This window comes from Saccopteryx leptura, chromosome X (genome assembly GCF_036850995.1).
Source record: "Saccopteryx leptura isolate mSacLep1 chromosome X, mSacLep1_pri_phased_curated, whole genome shotgun sequence".
Classification (NCBI taxonomy): Eukaryota; Metazoa; Chordata; class Mammalia; order Chiroptera; family Emballonuridae; genus Saccopteryx; species Saccopteryx leptura.
The window spans coordinates 746,733-761,348 of NC_089516.1; the positions used below are offsets into that span (position 1 = coordinate 746,733).

Here is a 14,616-nt window from a genome sequence, read left to right on the forward strand (position 1 = left end):
TGTATATATATGATATGTAAAATATTTTATATATACACAAAAGGATATACTGAAAGATAGTTTATGATTTCATGCATTTAATAGTTAAATAGAACAACAAAAGAGGCATACAAAGCTAGATGACATTATATAAAAGTTTTAAAATAGGAATGCAAAATATTAAGTAACACCTGACCAAAAAAAAAAACCCAAACAATGAAACCATTATTTAAGATATTCCCATATGGCTTCTTGATTGGTGTCCTCACTTGCAATTTTTTTCACCTCTGGACGGAATGAAGATTTCTACGGGCGCTTATAACAGGCTGTTGCGCAGATTAATGTTAAAAAAAATAAAGAGTAAGGAATGTCAACTTGTGATTTTTACATGGGGCGGCTGTCTCAATGCCCGCCTTAGAGAGAGAATGCTGATTATTCAAGTGCCATTCGAACAACCGTTTGGCCGAACTCAACAAAGAAATGAGGTATCCGGGCTGAGAACCGGGGTGTGCCCGCTGAACCCCACCACCGCGCTTAAGAGAAAAACGTCCCTCACCAACCTGGGCTTGGGTTTTCGACCGCCGGACGCTGTGCGACCCAGACCCAACCCCGATGGTGTTGGTCACCTGCGGACCGGAGGTCCCAGACGGCTGGCTTGTAACAGGTTCCTGTACCCTCCCCCGCTCGCCAGGTGCTGTCCAACGTGGACGAGCTGTTTGACCGGCGCGAGCTGTCCGCAGCCCCGGACCCCGGCTGGCCGGACTGCTTCAACAGCGGAGTCTTTGTCTTCCAACCATCCCTGGAGACGCACGCCCGTCTGCTACAGCACGCCACCGAGCACGGCAGCTTTGACGGTAGGTGAGGGGACACTGGGACACTGTACCCCTTCCCTCGACCCCGTCAATCCCCCTCTCCTGTCTCTGTGAATGACAAGTAGACATCAGTTCAGGGCAGGGATCAAAAGACAGCCCGCCTGACCAGGCGGTGGCACAGTGGATATAGAGCATCGGACTGGGATGCGGAAGGACCCAGGTTCGAGACCCTGAGGTCGTCAGCTTCAGCACAGGCTCATCTGGTTTGAGCAGAGCTCACCAGCTTGGACCCAAGGTCACTGGCTCGAGCAAGGGGTCACTCGGTCTGCTGTAGCCCCACGGTCAAGGCACATATGAGAGAGCAATCAATGAACAACTAAGGTGACACAACAAAAAACTGATGATTGATGCTTCTCATCTCTCTCCATTCCTGTCTGTCTGTCCCCTATCTGTCCCTCTCTCTGACTCTTTCTCTGTAAAGGGGAAAGGGGAAAAAAAAAAGACACAGCCCAATGCTGAGGTCACCGGTTCAGAGCCCCAAACTTGTCCGGTCCTTGGTGCATCTGAGAAACATCTAGGAGCTGATGCTCTCTGTTCCTCCCTCTCCTCCTCTGCCTTCCCCACTCTCTCTCCTCTCTCTAAAAAAAAAAAAAAAATCAATAAGTAAAATTTTAAAAACAAAAAGAGACAGCCAGTGCAGGGACCGAAAGAAATGGAGAAGGTGTCCTAAGCGGGGACGCAAGAGACACCTCCGTGGACAATATCTTGCCTCTTGCCTCTGTGGAAACGGCGTCACCCAGTCGTGACCATGCAGAACAGGTGGGCAGTCCTCCCACGAAACTCCCAGATCATGCGTCTTTTGTGGCGAGCTCGGTTGCCAATATTTAACTCGGCCTTTGCACGGGGAACACAGCCGTGGACGAGAGCTCCCCAAGCATGTGCAGCTCATTTATAAATACAACTTTATTTGACCCTGGCCAGCTGGTTTAGTGGTAGAGCATTGGCCTGGTGTGCAGGAGTCCCGGGTTTGATTCCCGGCCAGGGCACACAGTAGAGATGCCCATCTGCTTCTTCATCCTTCTCCCTCTCCTTCCTCTTTGTCTCTCTCTTCCCCTCCCACAGCCAAGGCTCCATTGGAGCAAAGTTGGCCCAGGCACTGAGGATGGCTCCATGGCCTCTGCCTCAGGCGCTAGAATGGCTCTGGTTGCAACAGAGCGACGCCCCAGATGGGCAGAGCATCGCCCCCTGGTGGGCATGCCAGGTGGATCCCGGTCGGGCACATGCGGGAGTCTGTCTGACTGCCTCCCCGTTTCCAACTTCAGAAAAATACAAAAAAAAAAAAATTAAATTGAGCTGACTGGGAGCCCAGTATTTGAATGAACAGTCGTTAACGGGTAGACAACTCCTAGAGTTTTTGTAACTTAAAAAAAATATATCTATTAGATTTTCGAGGAAGAATTGTCTCTAGATTTGAACAAGGAGGTAACAAACTTGCAAGAATGTTGAGGGGGGGGGAAAGCAGTAACCCTACAAGACAGAATTCACTAGGGTCAGCACGGGGGATTTTGCAGACGAGACGTCATCTTATGATTAATTGTTTGGGTTATCGGCAGAGAATTTGGGGGAGAATACAAACTTTTAAAAGGCATGGAATGGTGTTTATGGTATTCATGTATACGTTGGTGGAAATACCCTAAGCAGTCTTGGTGAAAAATAGTTCATGGCATCCCGGTAAACCAGGGGTATTCAACCTTTTTATACCTACCGCCCACTTTTGTATCTCTGTGAGTAGTAACATTTTCTCACTGCCCACCGGTTCCACAGTCATGGTGATTTATAAAGTAGGGAAGTCACTTTACTTTATACAATGTATAAAGCAGAGTGACAGCAAGTCAAAGCAAAGACTCATAATTACTCACCAAGTACTTTATGTTGGATTTTTGCTAAGTTTGGCAGACTCAATCTTTATAAAACAACTTACTATCGTTCAATCTATCCTTTTATTTCTACTTTGGTTGCTCCACTACCGCCCACCATGAAAGCTGGAGCGCCCTCTAGTGGGCAGGAGGGACCAGGTTGACCACCACTGCCGTAAACGGTCACTCGCTCACGGTATTCGCCCGTGGTCGCTCATAAAAATTAATTCTATGGAGGAAGGGTCAGACTTTTAAGATAGTGCTGTAGGAGGAGCAGAGATGTCGTCCGTGACCTTGAGTGGCCTTTGGACAGCACGCATGTCCTGCTGGCGTCCTGAGCCATCCTGTGGTGACATCCCTGGGCATCCGCTCACCCCGCAGGGGCCGATCAGGGCTTACTGAACACCTTCTTCAGCGGCTGGCCCACGGCGGACATCCACAAACACTTGCCGTTCACCTATAACCTGAGCAGCAGCGCCATGTACACGTACAGCCCGGCCTTCAAACGGTGAGTGTGCACGGTTCCTCTTGCTGTGGCTTACGGCCAAAAATGATAGGCATGGCCCTGGCCGGTTGGCTCAGTGGATAGAGCATTGGCCCGGCGTGTTGGAAGTCCTGGGTTCGATCCCCAGTCAGGGCACACAGGAGAAGCGCCCATCTGTTTTTCCAGCCTTCCTCTTCTCCTTTCTCTGTCTCCCTCCCACAGCCAGTGGCTCGGTTGGTCTGAGCGTGGGCCTCAGGCTCTGAGAATAGCTTGGTTGATTTGAGCATCGGCCCCAGACGAGGGTTGAGAGGTGGATCCCGGTTCAGGGCCGCATGCGGGAGTCTCTCTCTGTCTCCCCTCCTCTCCTTTAACAAAAGAAAATTAAGTTATAGGCTTATCACGATGATAGCGATTCTCGAAGGGTTGTCCAAGGAACCCCTTGGGGATTCTCTGCAACTCTCCCGAGTGTCTACGAAGAAAAAAATGTTAGAAAAAAAAAAGTTCTAAAATGTGACGTCTGTTTCTTTTTCCTCTCACGTCTTTTATAAGCATCCGGGGCGACTTTGCTCGCACGACCGGGTGTGATAACGCCCCGTGCGGAAGGGAGACACAGACACGAGAAAACATCTAAAGTGACATTTGAGCAAAAGGACTACAAGTCCGAGGTCATGCTCGCTCCACCGTGGCCAATGACCGATGAGACGTGGGGGGCAGGAGGGGGGCGTGCCTCGCGGCTGTCACTCAGCTCCCCGTGTGGGTCGGGGACACGCCCACACGGAAGACCCTCTCTTTCCTCTTCAGATTCGGCGCCGGCGCAAAGGTGGTGCACTTTGCGGGCTCCACCAAGCCTTGGCATTACCAGTACAACACCAACAGTGGCTCCGTTTTGGACGACGGCCCGGGGCCGGGCCGCCACCACCAGCTGTCCTTTCTCAACCTCTGGTGGGACATGTACCGGCACAGCGTCCTGCCGCTCTACGGGACCATCCGGGACGAGGAGGGACCCCCATCTCCCAGGCATGCGGTAAGTGGGCGCTCTCCCCCGTCGGACGGTGGCTGAACATCTGGCGGTGACCACACTGCACGTCACACCGCTAGGTTGTTGTACACCTAAAATTAATATATATCGTCTGCCAACTATAATTTAATTTAAAAAATATGTTTAAAGGCCCTGGCCTGGCCGGTTGGCTCAGTGGTAGAGCCTCGGCCTGGCGTGCGGGAGTCCCGGGTTCGATTCCCGGCCAGGGCACACAGGAGAAGCGCCCATCTGCTTCTCCACCCCTCCCCCTCTCCTTCCTCTCTGTCTCTCTCTTCCCCTCCCGCAGCTGAGGCTTCATTGGAGCAAAGTTGGCCCGGGCGCTGAGGATGGCTTTGTGGCCTCTGCCTCAGGCGCTAGAATGGCTCTGGTTGCAACAGAGCAACGCCCCAGATGGGCAGAGCATCGCCTCCTGTTGGGCATGCCGGGTGGATCCCGGTCGGGCGTATGCGGGAGTCTGTCTGACTGCCTCCCCGTTTCCAACTTAAGAAAAATACAAAAAAGAAAATGTTTAAATAAATCAAGCAAGAGTTGACTATGGAGATACTCTCTCTGTGCAAAACATGGAGTACATTTCTTTCAAATACGCCCCTTCTGTCTCCCATACTATTATTCCTTGCGAAAGATAATAGAGAGAGACATGACCTTTTTTTTTTTTTTTTTTGGCTGAAAATAGTGACTCTAATGAGCAGAAATGCTTCTCTAATGTCGAGGACGGACCCATCAATTATGCAAAAAAAATCAATTATTTAAATTAGCCTCCTTCATCAGGGAAAGAAAAAGCCTCTTTGATAAGGAGCTAAAGATAACTGATGATCGTGTCGTTGAAGGAACATCTTCCCCTTGACATCTTGGACCAGAATTGCAATCAGCAGGAACCTTCTGAAAAGGATTGTTAAAAATGGTTGATTGACACTCATTTGATTTAATTATTATTTTTTTTTAATATTTATGCGCTCACTGGTTGATTCTCGTATGTGCCCTGACCGGGGATCAAACTCACAACCTTGGTGCAGTAGGACGATGCTGTAACCCACTGAGCTACATGGCTGGGACCCTTGATTTTTTTTTTTTTCAGAGACAGAGAGAGTCAGAGAGAGGGATAGACAGGGACAGACAGACAGGAATGGAGAGAGATGAGAAGCATCAATCATTAGTTTTCTGTTGCGACACCTTAGTTGTTCATTGATTGCTTTCTCATATGTGCCTTGACCGAGGGCCTTCAGCAGACCGAATGACCCCTTGCTCAAGCCAGCGACCTTGGGTCCAAGCTGGTGAGCTTTGCTCAAACCAGATGAGCCCGCGCTCAAGCCGGCGACCTTGGGGTTTCCAACCTGGGTCCTCCGCATCCCAGTCCGACACTCTGTCCACTGCACCACCGCCTGGTCAGGCGGCCCTTGATTTTTTTTAAAAAACAAAATGAAAACATCATGAAGTGTCTGCTGTCAAATTAACATGGGTGCATCTACCTTCAGAAAAGACCTTTTTTTCTTAGCTGAACTGAGGTGTTGACGAACCATTTCTTGACGCTTTTTAAACCAGCATGTGTACCAGTAAAAGTGAGTCACAGTATACGCAGATGCGTGACCTGGGAAATCGCGGAGAATTCCTGGTTTCCTGTCGACTGTGCGTTTTGTTTTGTGGACCAGAGGGTGGGTTTTTCAGGAGGGACTCGAGGTCTCTCTGACCCTCTGACAGGAGCAGAGAGGAGTTTCTTCGTATTTGTGTTTTCTGCGGGGCGCAGGGCGGGCGCACACGTGAGAGTTAGAAGCCAGTGGTTTGCAGAAAGGGCCGTCGGAGAGCCGTTGGGGACTCCGGTGTCTTCCCTGGGCTCAGGTGTCTGGGCATTCCTTCTCAGGGACCGCCGGTTGTATCCCAGGTGACGTTGCTTCTTGTCACCGGCGTCCATGGGGTGTAGGACCTCACGCTCCTATTTGCAGGGCACCCGGCTGCGTGCAGGGGTGCCGCTCAGGACGTTTCTCTGCTCCATGTGGGTCTCAGGGGCCAGCCTCACAAGGACGTGGGGCGTTCCTTGGGCATTTAATAAATGCGGATAGGGCCCTGGCCGGTTGGCTCAGTGGTAGACCGTCGGCCTAGCGTGCGGAAGTCCCGGGTTCGATTCCCGTCCAGGGCACACAGGAGAAGCGCCCATCTGCTTCTCCACCCCTCCCCCTCTCCTTCCTCTCTGTCTCTCTCTTCCCCTCCCGCAGCCAAGGCTCCTTTGGAGCAAAGATGGCCCAGGCACTGGGGATGGCTCCATGGCCTCTGCCCCAGGCGCTAGAATGGCTCTGGTTACAACAGAGCGACACCCCAGATGGGCAGAGCATTGCCCCCTGGTGGGCATGCCGGGTGGATCCCGGTCGGGCGCATGCGGGAGTCTGTCTGACTGCCTCCCTCTTTCCAACTACAGAAAGAAAGAAAAAATAAATAAATAAATAAATAAATAAATAAATAAATAAATGCGGGCGGCAGGGTTGGGGTGCGCTGACCACATGGGGGATGGGATAGGTCCTCGGAAAGATGGAAAAGAAGGAAGGAGAACTTACTGAATGTGTCTGCTTTTTGGAGGGGCAGGCTTGTCTCCGTGGCGTTGAGGGGCCGTGTGCAAATTCAGCACCTCCTGCGGAAGGGCGGTGTGCAGATTCAGCGCCCCATACCCTGGGGCCGTGTGCAAATTTGGCGGCGGCGGCGGGCTCCAGCCAGCCCGGGTCTGCCGAGCACCCTTCGGAGCCGACCGTGGTCGTGAATGAGAGCCCACCGTCCCCTGACAGAAGCCGTTCAGAGGACGTAAGTACCCGCACGCCGCACAGGGGTGGTGGGAAATTAGATGCTGGGTCCCCCCGTGGGGCAGAGCAGATAGGCTCCTTCCTGGGGCGGTGGGCAGGGGAGGGGCTCGTGTCCAGTCCGCTCTGTTACTCGGGGTCCTGCACTCCTGGAGATCATCGTGCAATGAAGCGTCCACAGTAGGTCCTGTTACGGGCATCCCAGAGCCAGCCAGCCACGACCCCAGGGAAACGCCACCTTCCGGGGTGACCGGCTTGGCGGGGGGGAGGGTTCAGTCCGGGGAGGAGGGAGGATGGGGTGACCGCTCCATCGGGCACACCCGGCCCTGGTCCCTCTGTTGTACGTCCGGCTGCAGTCCGCATCCTCTCGTCCGGTCAGCTGTCATGGAGAAACAGGTTGTGAAAGGGTTTCCAGACCGGTGTGTTCAGTGTCCGGGTGGGGTCAGCGTCCTCACAGGGAACCCCGTCCCTGGGGAGCAGAGGGAGATTGGAGGGTCGTGCGATTTTCGGAGAAGGAGACAGCAGGCTCCGCGTTCTTGACTTTGAAGGTGAGGGGCGGTCGGTCTGGGGAACTCGGGACAAGGCAGGGAACAGGTGACTTGCAGGAACCGCGCTTGGCTGACCTCTGGACGTTGGCTAGCCCAGCGGGACTCCTGACTTGCGCCCACGGTCACGGTTCCTCTACGGCAGGGGTCCCCAAACTTTTTACACAGGGGGCCAGTTCACTGTCCCTCAGACCGTTGGAGGGCCGGACTATAAAAAATAAAACAACTATGAACAAATCCCTATGCACACTGCACATATCTTATTTTAAAGTAAAAAAAAAAACAAAACGGGAACAAATACAATATTTAAAATAAAGAACAATTTAAATCAACAAACTGACCAGTATTTCAATGGGCACTATGGGCTGCTTTTGGCTAATGAGATGGTCAATGTGCTCCTCTCACTGACCACCAATGAAAGAGGTGCCCCTTCCGGAAGTGCGGTGGGAGCCGGATAAATGGCCTCAGGGGGCCGCATGCGGCCCGCGGGCCGTAGTTTGGGGTCCCCTGCTCTACGGCGATGGGTCAGGGCGTCCAGGTGGAGGTTACTCGTGACAGGAAACCCCTCCACGGCGTTGGACAGATGTCTGGTCTGATCTCATTGTCGGGGGGCGGGGGGGAGGAGCCCCAGAAGTTGCAGGTTCCTGAGCGGTCTCGCCAGGCCGGCACTGGGCGTACGTGAAGGTTCGCCGGTCAGTCGCGTCTGCTCACGCTGCGGGATTGTGTCCTCCGGGAGGCGGAGATGCAGCTTCATTGGCAGAAATAAAAAGAAAAAAAAAAACCCCGACAGAACTTCTCCGTGAGGCACTGTTTTTCTGCAATCTCCCGTTTCTGAGATGCACCCCGGTGCACAGACTCTCCGCTTTCGGGGAGAGAGGTGGGATCACGGCCGGCCGGTGTTTCCGTTGGAGCGAAAGGTCGCTGCAGCTGTCAGAGGGAACGGATCACCTCCTGGCCGCCTCCCCGCAGGGTCACGCAGTGAAGACATTCGCTTTTCCCGGGCGCGCCTCACATCCGTTCTGTCGGGATCGTCTCGTGCGTGTTCACGACTTGTGAACACACGTGCAGAATCAGTATGAGCCTCTTGTCTTAAAGAAAAAAAAACAAAACCCGAGAGGTGTTGAGTCCAGACGGACAAGAACACCGAGAATGCTGAGCGGGCTGTTCAGTTCCATGCACGTCACTCAGAAAATTCTTTCGGGACACAGGTGACCCGTCCACGAGTGTCGGGGTGTCCCAGGGAGGACCCCGTCTTACGGGCATGAGCCATCCAGAGCGCGACTGCTTGGATGTGTCCGCTACAATGTTGGATGTGTGTGTGTCCTTGCAGGAGAGGAAGCAGACTGCTTCGATGTGTCTGCTACAATGTTGCATCACAGCAGAACTGGGGGGGGGGGGTGTGTCTGTGTGTCCTTGCAGGAGAAGAAGCAGACTGCTTCGATGTGTCTGCTACAATGTTGCATCACAGCAGAACTGGGGGGAGGATGTGTCTGTGTGTCCTTGCAGGAGAAGAAGCAGACTGCTTGTCGTGTCTGCTACATTGTTGCATCACAGCAGAACTGGGGGGGGGGGGATGTGTCTGTGTGTCCTTGCAGGAGAGGAAGCAGACTGCTTTGTCGTGTCTGCTACAATGTTGCATCACAGCAGAACTGGGGGGGGGGGGGGATGTGTCTATGTGTCCTTGCAGGAGAGGAAGCAGACTGCTTTGATGTGTCTGCTACAATGTTGCATCACAGCAGAACTGGGGGGGGGGGGTGTGTCTGTGTGTCCTTGCAGGAGAGGAAGCAGACTGCTTGGATGTGTCTGCTACAATGTTGCATCACAGCAGAACTGTGTCTGTGTGTCCTTGCAGGAGAGGAAGCAGACTGCTTCGATGTGTCTGCTACAATGTTGCATCACAGCAGAACTGGGGGGGGGATGTGTCTGTGTGTCCTTGCAGGAGAGGAAGCAGACTGCTTTGTCGTGTCTGCTACAATGTTGCATCACAGCAGAACTGGGGGGGGGTGTGTCTGTGTGTCCTTGCAGGAGAGGAAGCAGACTGCTTTGATATGTCTGCTACAGTGTTACATCACAGCAGAACTGGGGGGGGGGTGTGTCTGTGTGTCCTTGCAGGAGAGGAAGCAGACTGCTTGGATGTGTCTGCTACAATGTTGCATCACAGCAGAACTGTGTCTGTGTGTCCTTGCAGGAGAGGAAGCAGACTGCTTCGAGGTGTCTGCTACAGTGTTACATCACAGCAGAACTGGGGGGGATGTGTCTGTGTGTCCTTGCAGGAGAGGAAGCAGACTGCTTCGATGTGTCTGCTACAATGTTGCATCACAGCAGAACTGGGGGGGGGGTGTGTCTGTGTGTCCTTGCAGGAGAGGAAGCAGACTGCTTTGATATGTCTGCTACAGTGTTACATCACAGCAGAACTGGGGGGGATGTGTCTGTGTGTCCTTGCAGGAGAGGAAGCAGACTGCTTAGTCGTGTCTGCTACAATGTTGCATCACAGCAGGACAGCAGGGGGGATGTGTCTGTGTGTCCTTGCAGGAGAGGAAGCAGACTGCTTTGTCGTGTCTGCTACAATGTTGCATCACAGCAGAACTGGGGGGGGGGATGTGTCTATGTGTCCTTGCAGGAGAGGAAGCAGACTGCTTTGATGTGTCTGCTACAATGTTGCATCACAGCAGAACTGGGGGGGGTGTGTCTGTGTGTCCTTGCAGGAGAGGAAGCAGACTGCTTTGATGTGTCTGCTACAATGTTGCATCACAGCAGAACTGGGGGGGGGTGTGTCTGTGTGTCCTTACAGGAGAGGAAGCAGACTGCTTCGATGTTTCTGCTACAATGTTGCATCACAGCAGAACGGGGGGGATGTGTCTGTGTGTCCTTGCAGGAGAGGAAGCAGACTGCTTCGATGTGTCTGCTACAATGTTGCATCACAGCAGAACTGGGGGGGGGGTGTGTCTGTGTGTCCTTACAGGAGAGGAAGCAGACTGCTTCGATGTTTCTGCTACAATGTTGCATCACAGCAGAACTGGGGGGGGGGGTGTCTGTGTGTCCTTGCAGGAGAGGAAGCAGACTGCTTTGATGTGTCTGCTACAATGTTACATCACAGCAGAACTGGGGGGGATGTGTCTGTGTGTCCTTGGAGGAGAGGAAGCAGACTGCTTCGAGGTGTCTGCTACAATGTTGCATCACAGCTGAACTGGGGGGGATGTGTCTGTGTGTCGTTGCAGGAGAGGAAGCAGACTGCTTCGATGTGTCTGCTACAATGTTGCATCACAGCAGGACAACGGGGGGGGGGGGGAGGAGGAATGTGTCTGTGTGTCCGACAGTGAGAAGGGGACACTGAGGCCTCCCACACCCAGCTGAGCTTCCGGCTTTCTGCCCAAGTGTATATCTGGGACTTCACCGGAATGCATGGGTCAGGGGGAGGGTGGGGAGTGGGGGGCAGAGGACTTGGAGGGCTTTACTTGCAAAATACAAAGTAGTTCATTGGGAAGGAAATAGACCCCGGCCGCAGGGGAAGGCAGGAGGAGACCCCCCAAGCCGTGGAGCGGCGTCAAAACAGACGCCAAGCATCCACAGCCCGCATGACAGATATTTAAAACCTGGACAAGGACACGTGCAGCCACGATGATGAGAAGAAAAAGTGTTTTGCCCTGCCCGGTTCGCCCACCATTCTGTTCCCGCACCCCACGCCCTCTGCACCCCCAACTCGAGAGAGAGAGAGAGAGAGAGAGAGAAAGAGCACACCTCCAACCTGTGACCAATGCGTTTGGGGCGCCGGACTTTCCAAATTAAAAATGTCTGTTGTTTGGATGGTTTATGGCAGGGGTTGGGAACCTTTTTTGCCTGAGAGCCACAAACGCCACATATTTTAAAATGTCATTCTGTTAGAGCCATACAACGACCCGTGTACTTGACGCATCATCCAATAAAAACGTGGTGTTGTCCCAGAGGACAGCTGTGATTGGCTCCAGCCACCCGCAACCATGAACGTGAGCGGTAGGAAACGAATGGGTTGTAATACATGAGAATGTCTTATATTTTTAACGTTATTTTTTTTATTATTATTAAAGATTTGTCTGCAAGCCAGATGCAGCCATCGAAAGAGCCACATCTAGCTTGCGAGCCATAGGTTCCCGATCCCTGGTTTATGGTGAGCGTGGCTCTCTGGAAGGGAGGAAGTCGTGACATTGAAACAGTGTCTGTGATCTGCTTATTTTTTCTTTCTTTCTTTTTAATTAGAATTTGAATGTATTGTGTTCACATGGATTCAAGTGTCTGTGATCTAGTTTTCATTCTCGCAACCTGAGGACGTTGTGGAAATTAATTGTGGGACCTCAGTGCCACCTACTGGCCGTTGGTTGAATTATTGTCTCTGGTGTTTTTTTGTTGTTGTTTTTTTACCCTCAGCTGTTGTTTTTTTTAACCCCGTGAGGGAGGGGGGAGTGTTCACAGTTCTTTTGTTGTTAGGAAGTTATAGCTTTTTTGTTTTGTTGTTTCTCGTTTCTTTTTCTTTCTTTTTTTTTTTTTTTTTTACTGTGATTCACCTCTGTCTTATTTTATTTATTCTTCACTGTATTTTCCCCCAATCACTGTTTTGGTTTTTTTTTTTTGAGAATCACAGATGTCAAAAAGAGGGCACAGGTAATGTGTGGACATCTTCATGGAGCTTCAGAGTGCAGGGGGGTGGGGTGAAAAAATTAAATAGCCACAGTGAAGACGCAGAAAGCCACCTCGGAAGCGATTTTAGTGCCCGCGCCCGTCACCAGGAAACGGTGGTGGATTTGACGGGTGTTGCTCAGTTCTCTGTTTCTGAGTTCCTTATAGACAAAATCCTCTAGTATATATATATATAGATAGATAGATATCTATCTATCTATCTATATATATATATATCTACACAATCAATCCAAAGGAAGATGAGAAAAGAGAGCAAGTTCTTTAAAAGGGGTGACAAGAAAGAGTCACCCAAGAGAGAGATGTTAAGCGTGACCACACCGGTCATTGTATAAAAGGTTCACAAACAAGCGGCGTGAAAAGGCAGAGAAAACCCCCCAGTTCTAAGCAAGCATCCTATCAAGTAGCACCTTAACCCTAAGAACACAAGAGAGGTTGGTAGAAGAAAAAAAAACAGAGAGAAGAAGATACACTGTATAAATATTCACCCAAGCAAAGCTTTCAGGCAATCACAGCCTCGGGTAGAAATGCTTTTGCCACGTTTGTACAATCCCCACATCCTGGTGAATGGACCCGTTAGTCCGTTTATTCTCACGGATGGCGCGGGACCGAGGACGCCACCCCGGAAAACCTTATGTGCCTTTATCCACCCTGTGTGTTGGAGGCATTATCCGTATTTTGGGGGTTGCTGGATCCACGGGTACCTGCGGCCACCCTTAGCAACATAGTGTAAAATGAATAATATCTCCCAAAGTATTCATACGGTGTATCCCTGGAGGGCAGGATTGGTCCAAAGAGGACATGACGTATCTCTTTGTGGGTTCGTTTGGGGAGACCCAGATGGGTCCGGAACGTGAGGCAGTTCTGTCGAGCACGTGAGAGCGCCCCAAAGCTCGCCCACGCCGGGGGGGCATTCTGGTTATACGAAATTATAGGCAATGTAACATCATCCACCGTGACAGAGAGAGTTTCTCTTAAAGGGCGGTGGCTTCACAGGGCCGTGCGCCCATGTCACGGGAGCCTACACGGCACGGTTTGGGGACGTTCCGTTTAATTATATACCTCAATAAAGGGGTTGGCCGGACAGGTTGAGGGATGCTCTGTCTGTCTTTGCAGGTTGAGCTCATTGTCACAAAAGCGTTTCTACTCGAGGCTGCGATTGCCTTAAAAGCTTTGCTTGGGTGAATATTTATACAGTGTATCTTCTTCTCTCTATTTTATTTTTTCTACCGACCTCTCTGTGTTCTTAGGGTTAAGGTGCTACTGGATAGGAAGCTTGCTTAGAACTGGGGGGGGGGGGTTCTTTGCATTTTCACGTGGCTCATTTGTGAACCTTTTATATTATGACTGGTGTGGTCACGCTTAACATCTCTCTCTTGGTTGACTCTTCCTTGTCACCCGTTTTAGGAAACTTGCTCTCTTTTCTCATCTTCCTTTGGATTGATTATGTAGTTATATACATATAAGGTCTACCAGAAAGTTCTGTCCGTTTCTATCACAAGTTTTGACACATAAGCACATGTTTATTTGGTGCATGTGTGCCTCTCTATTTGTATCACTTAATGTATACATACTGATGTAGCAAATTAACTAAAACAAAGTTGACTCATGTTAGTCTTATGTATGAAGCCATAGTGTACCCATGGCTACTGATAAAGTTCATTGACGCCACTGTAACTTTTACAAATTTCAACAAGGAAGAAATGCTACAGAAGCATGTCTGTCGCATCCACCATATTCCCCGGACTTAGCACCCTCCGACTATCACTTGTTTTGTCCTTACAAAATTTTGAAGGGCAAAAAATTAAAAAATAAAGACGATATCAAACAAGCACTGGTTCAATTTTTCGCATCAAAAGATAAAACATTTTTCAAAAATGGGATATACAAATTGCCCTCACGCTGGCAAGAAATCATGAATAATAATGGCAATTATATTATTTAATAAAGTTTATTGATGGTAAGAGAAATTTGTATTTTGCTTTATTCCAAAAACAGACAGAACTTTCTGGTAGACCTTATATGTATATATTTTCTAGTCCAGTGTCTATGGATCTGTCATTTCCCTTACTTTGATTATTCTTCTTATTTTTTCTTTTTTACAATACCTAGCTGGAGATTCCAATCTTCATTCTTCACTTGACACAGTCCCAGAAAATTCTTTTAAAAAGTGCTCTTTGCACTTTCTCCGGCCAGAGAGGAAACCCCAGCATGGGGCAGAGAGCATTTGAAAGTCTGAATCACGTGAGCATTGTGCAGACAGCGTTTATTATTATTATTATATTATGATTATTTTTGTTATCATCATCATCATTATCATTATTATTTCTTTGCTTGTATCTGGAAGGAGGTTCTCGGAGAGGTGGTTTGCCCGTCAGAGGTCGAGTTGGGGT

General features: G+C 50.5%; 1 protein-coding gene across 2 annotated transcripts in view; it reads left to right on the forward strand.

The window, feature by feature from the left end:
- GYG2 (glycogenin 2) overlaps positions 1-14,616 on the forward strand; it is a 41,601-nt gene that overhangs the window by 15,242 nt on the left and 11,743 nt on the right. For both annotated transcript variants that reach the window (XM_066357124.1, XM_066357125.1), the window contains 4 exons: positions 671-833; positions 3,089-3,215; positions 3,993-4,215; positions 6,802-7,014. In XM_066357124.1, the coding sequence (XP_066213221.1) occupies positions 671-833; positions 3,089-3,215; positions 3,993-4,215; positions 6,802-7,014 (726 nt within the window). The remainder of the gene's footprint in view (positions 1-670; positions 834-3,088; positions 3,216-3,992; positions 4,216-6,801; positions 7,015-14,616) is intronic.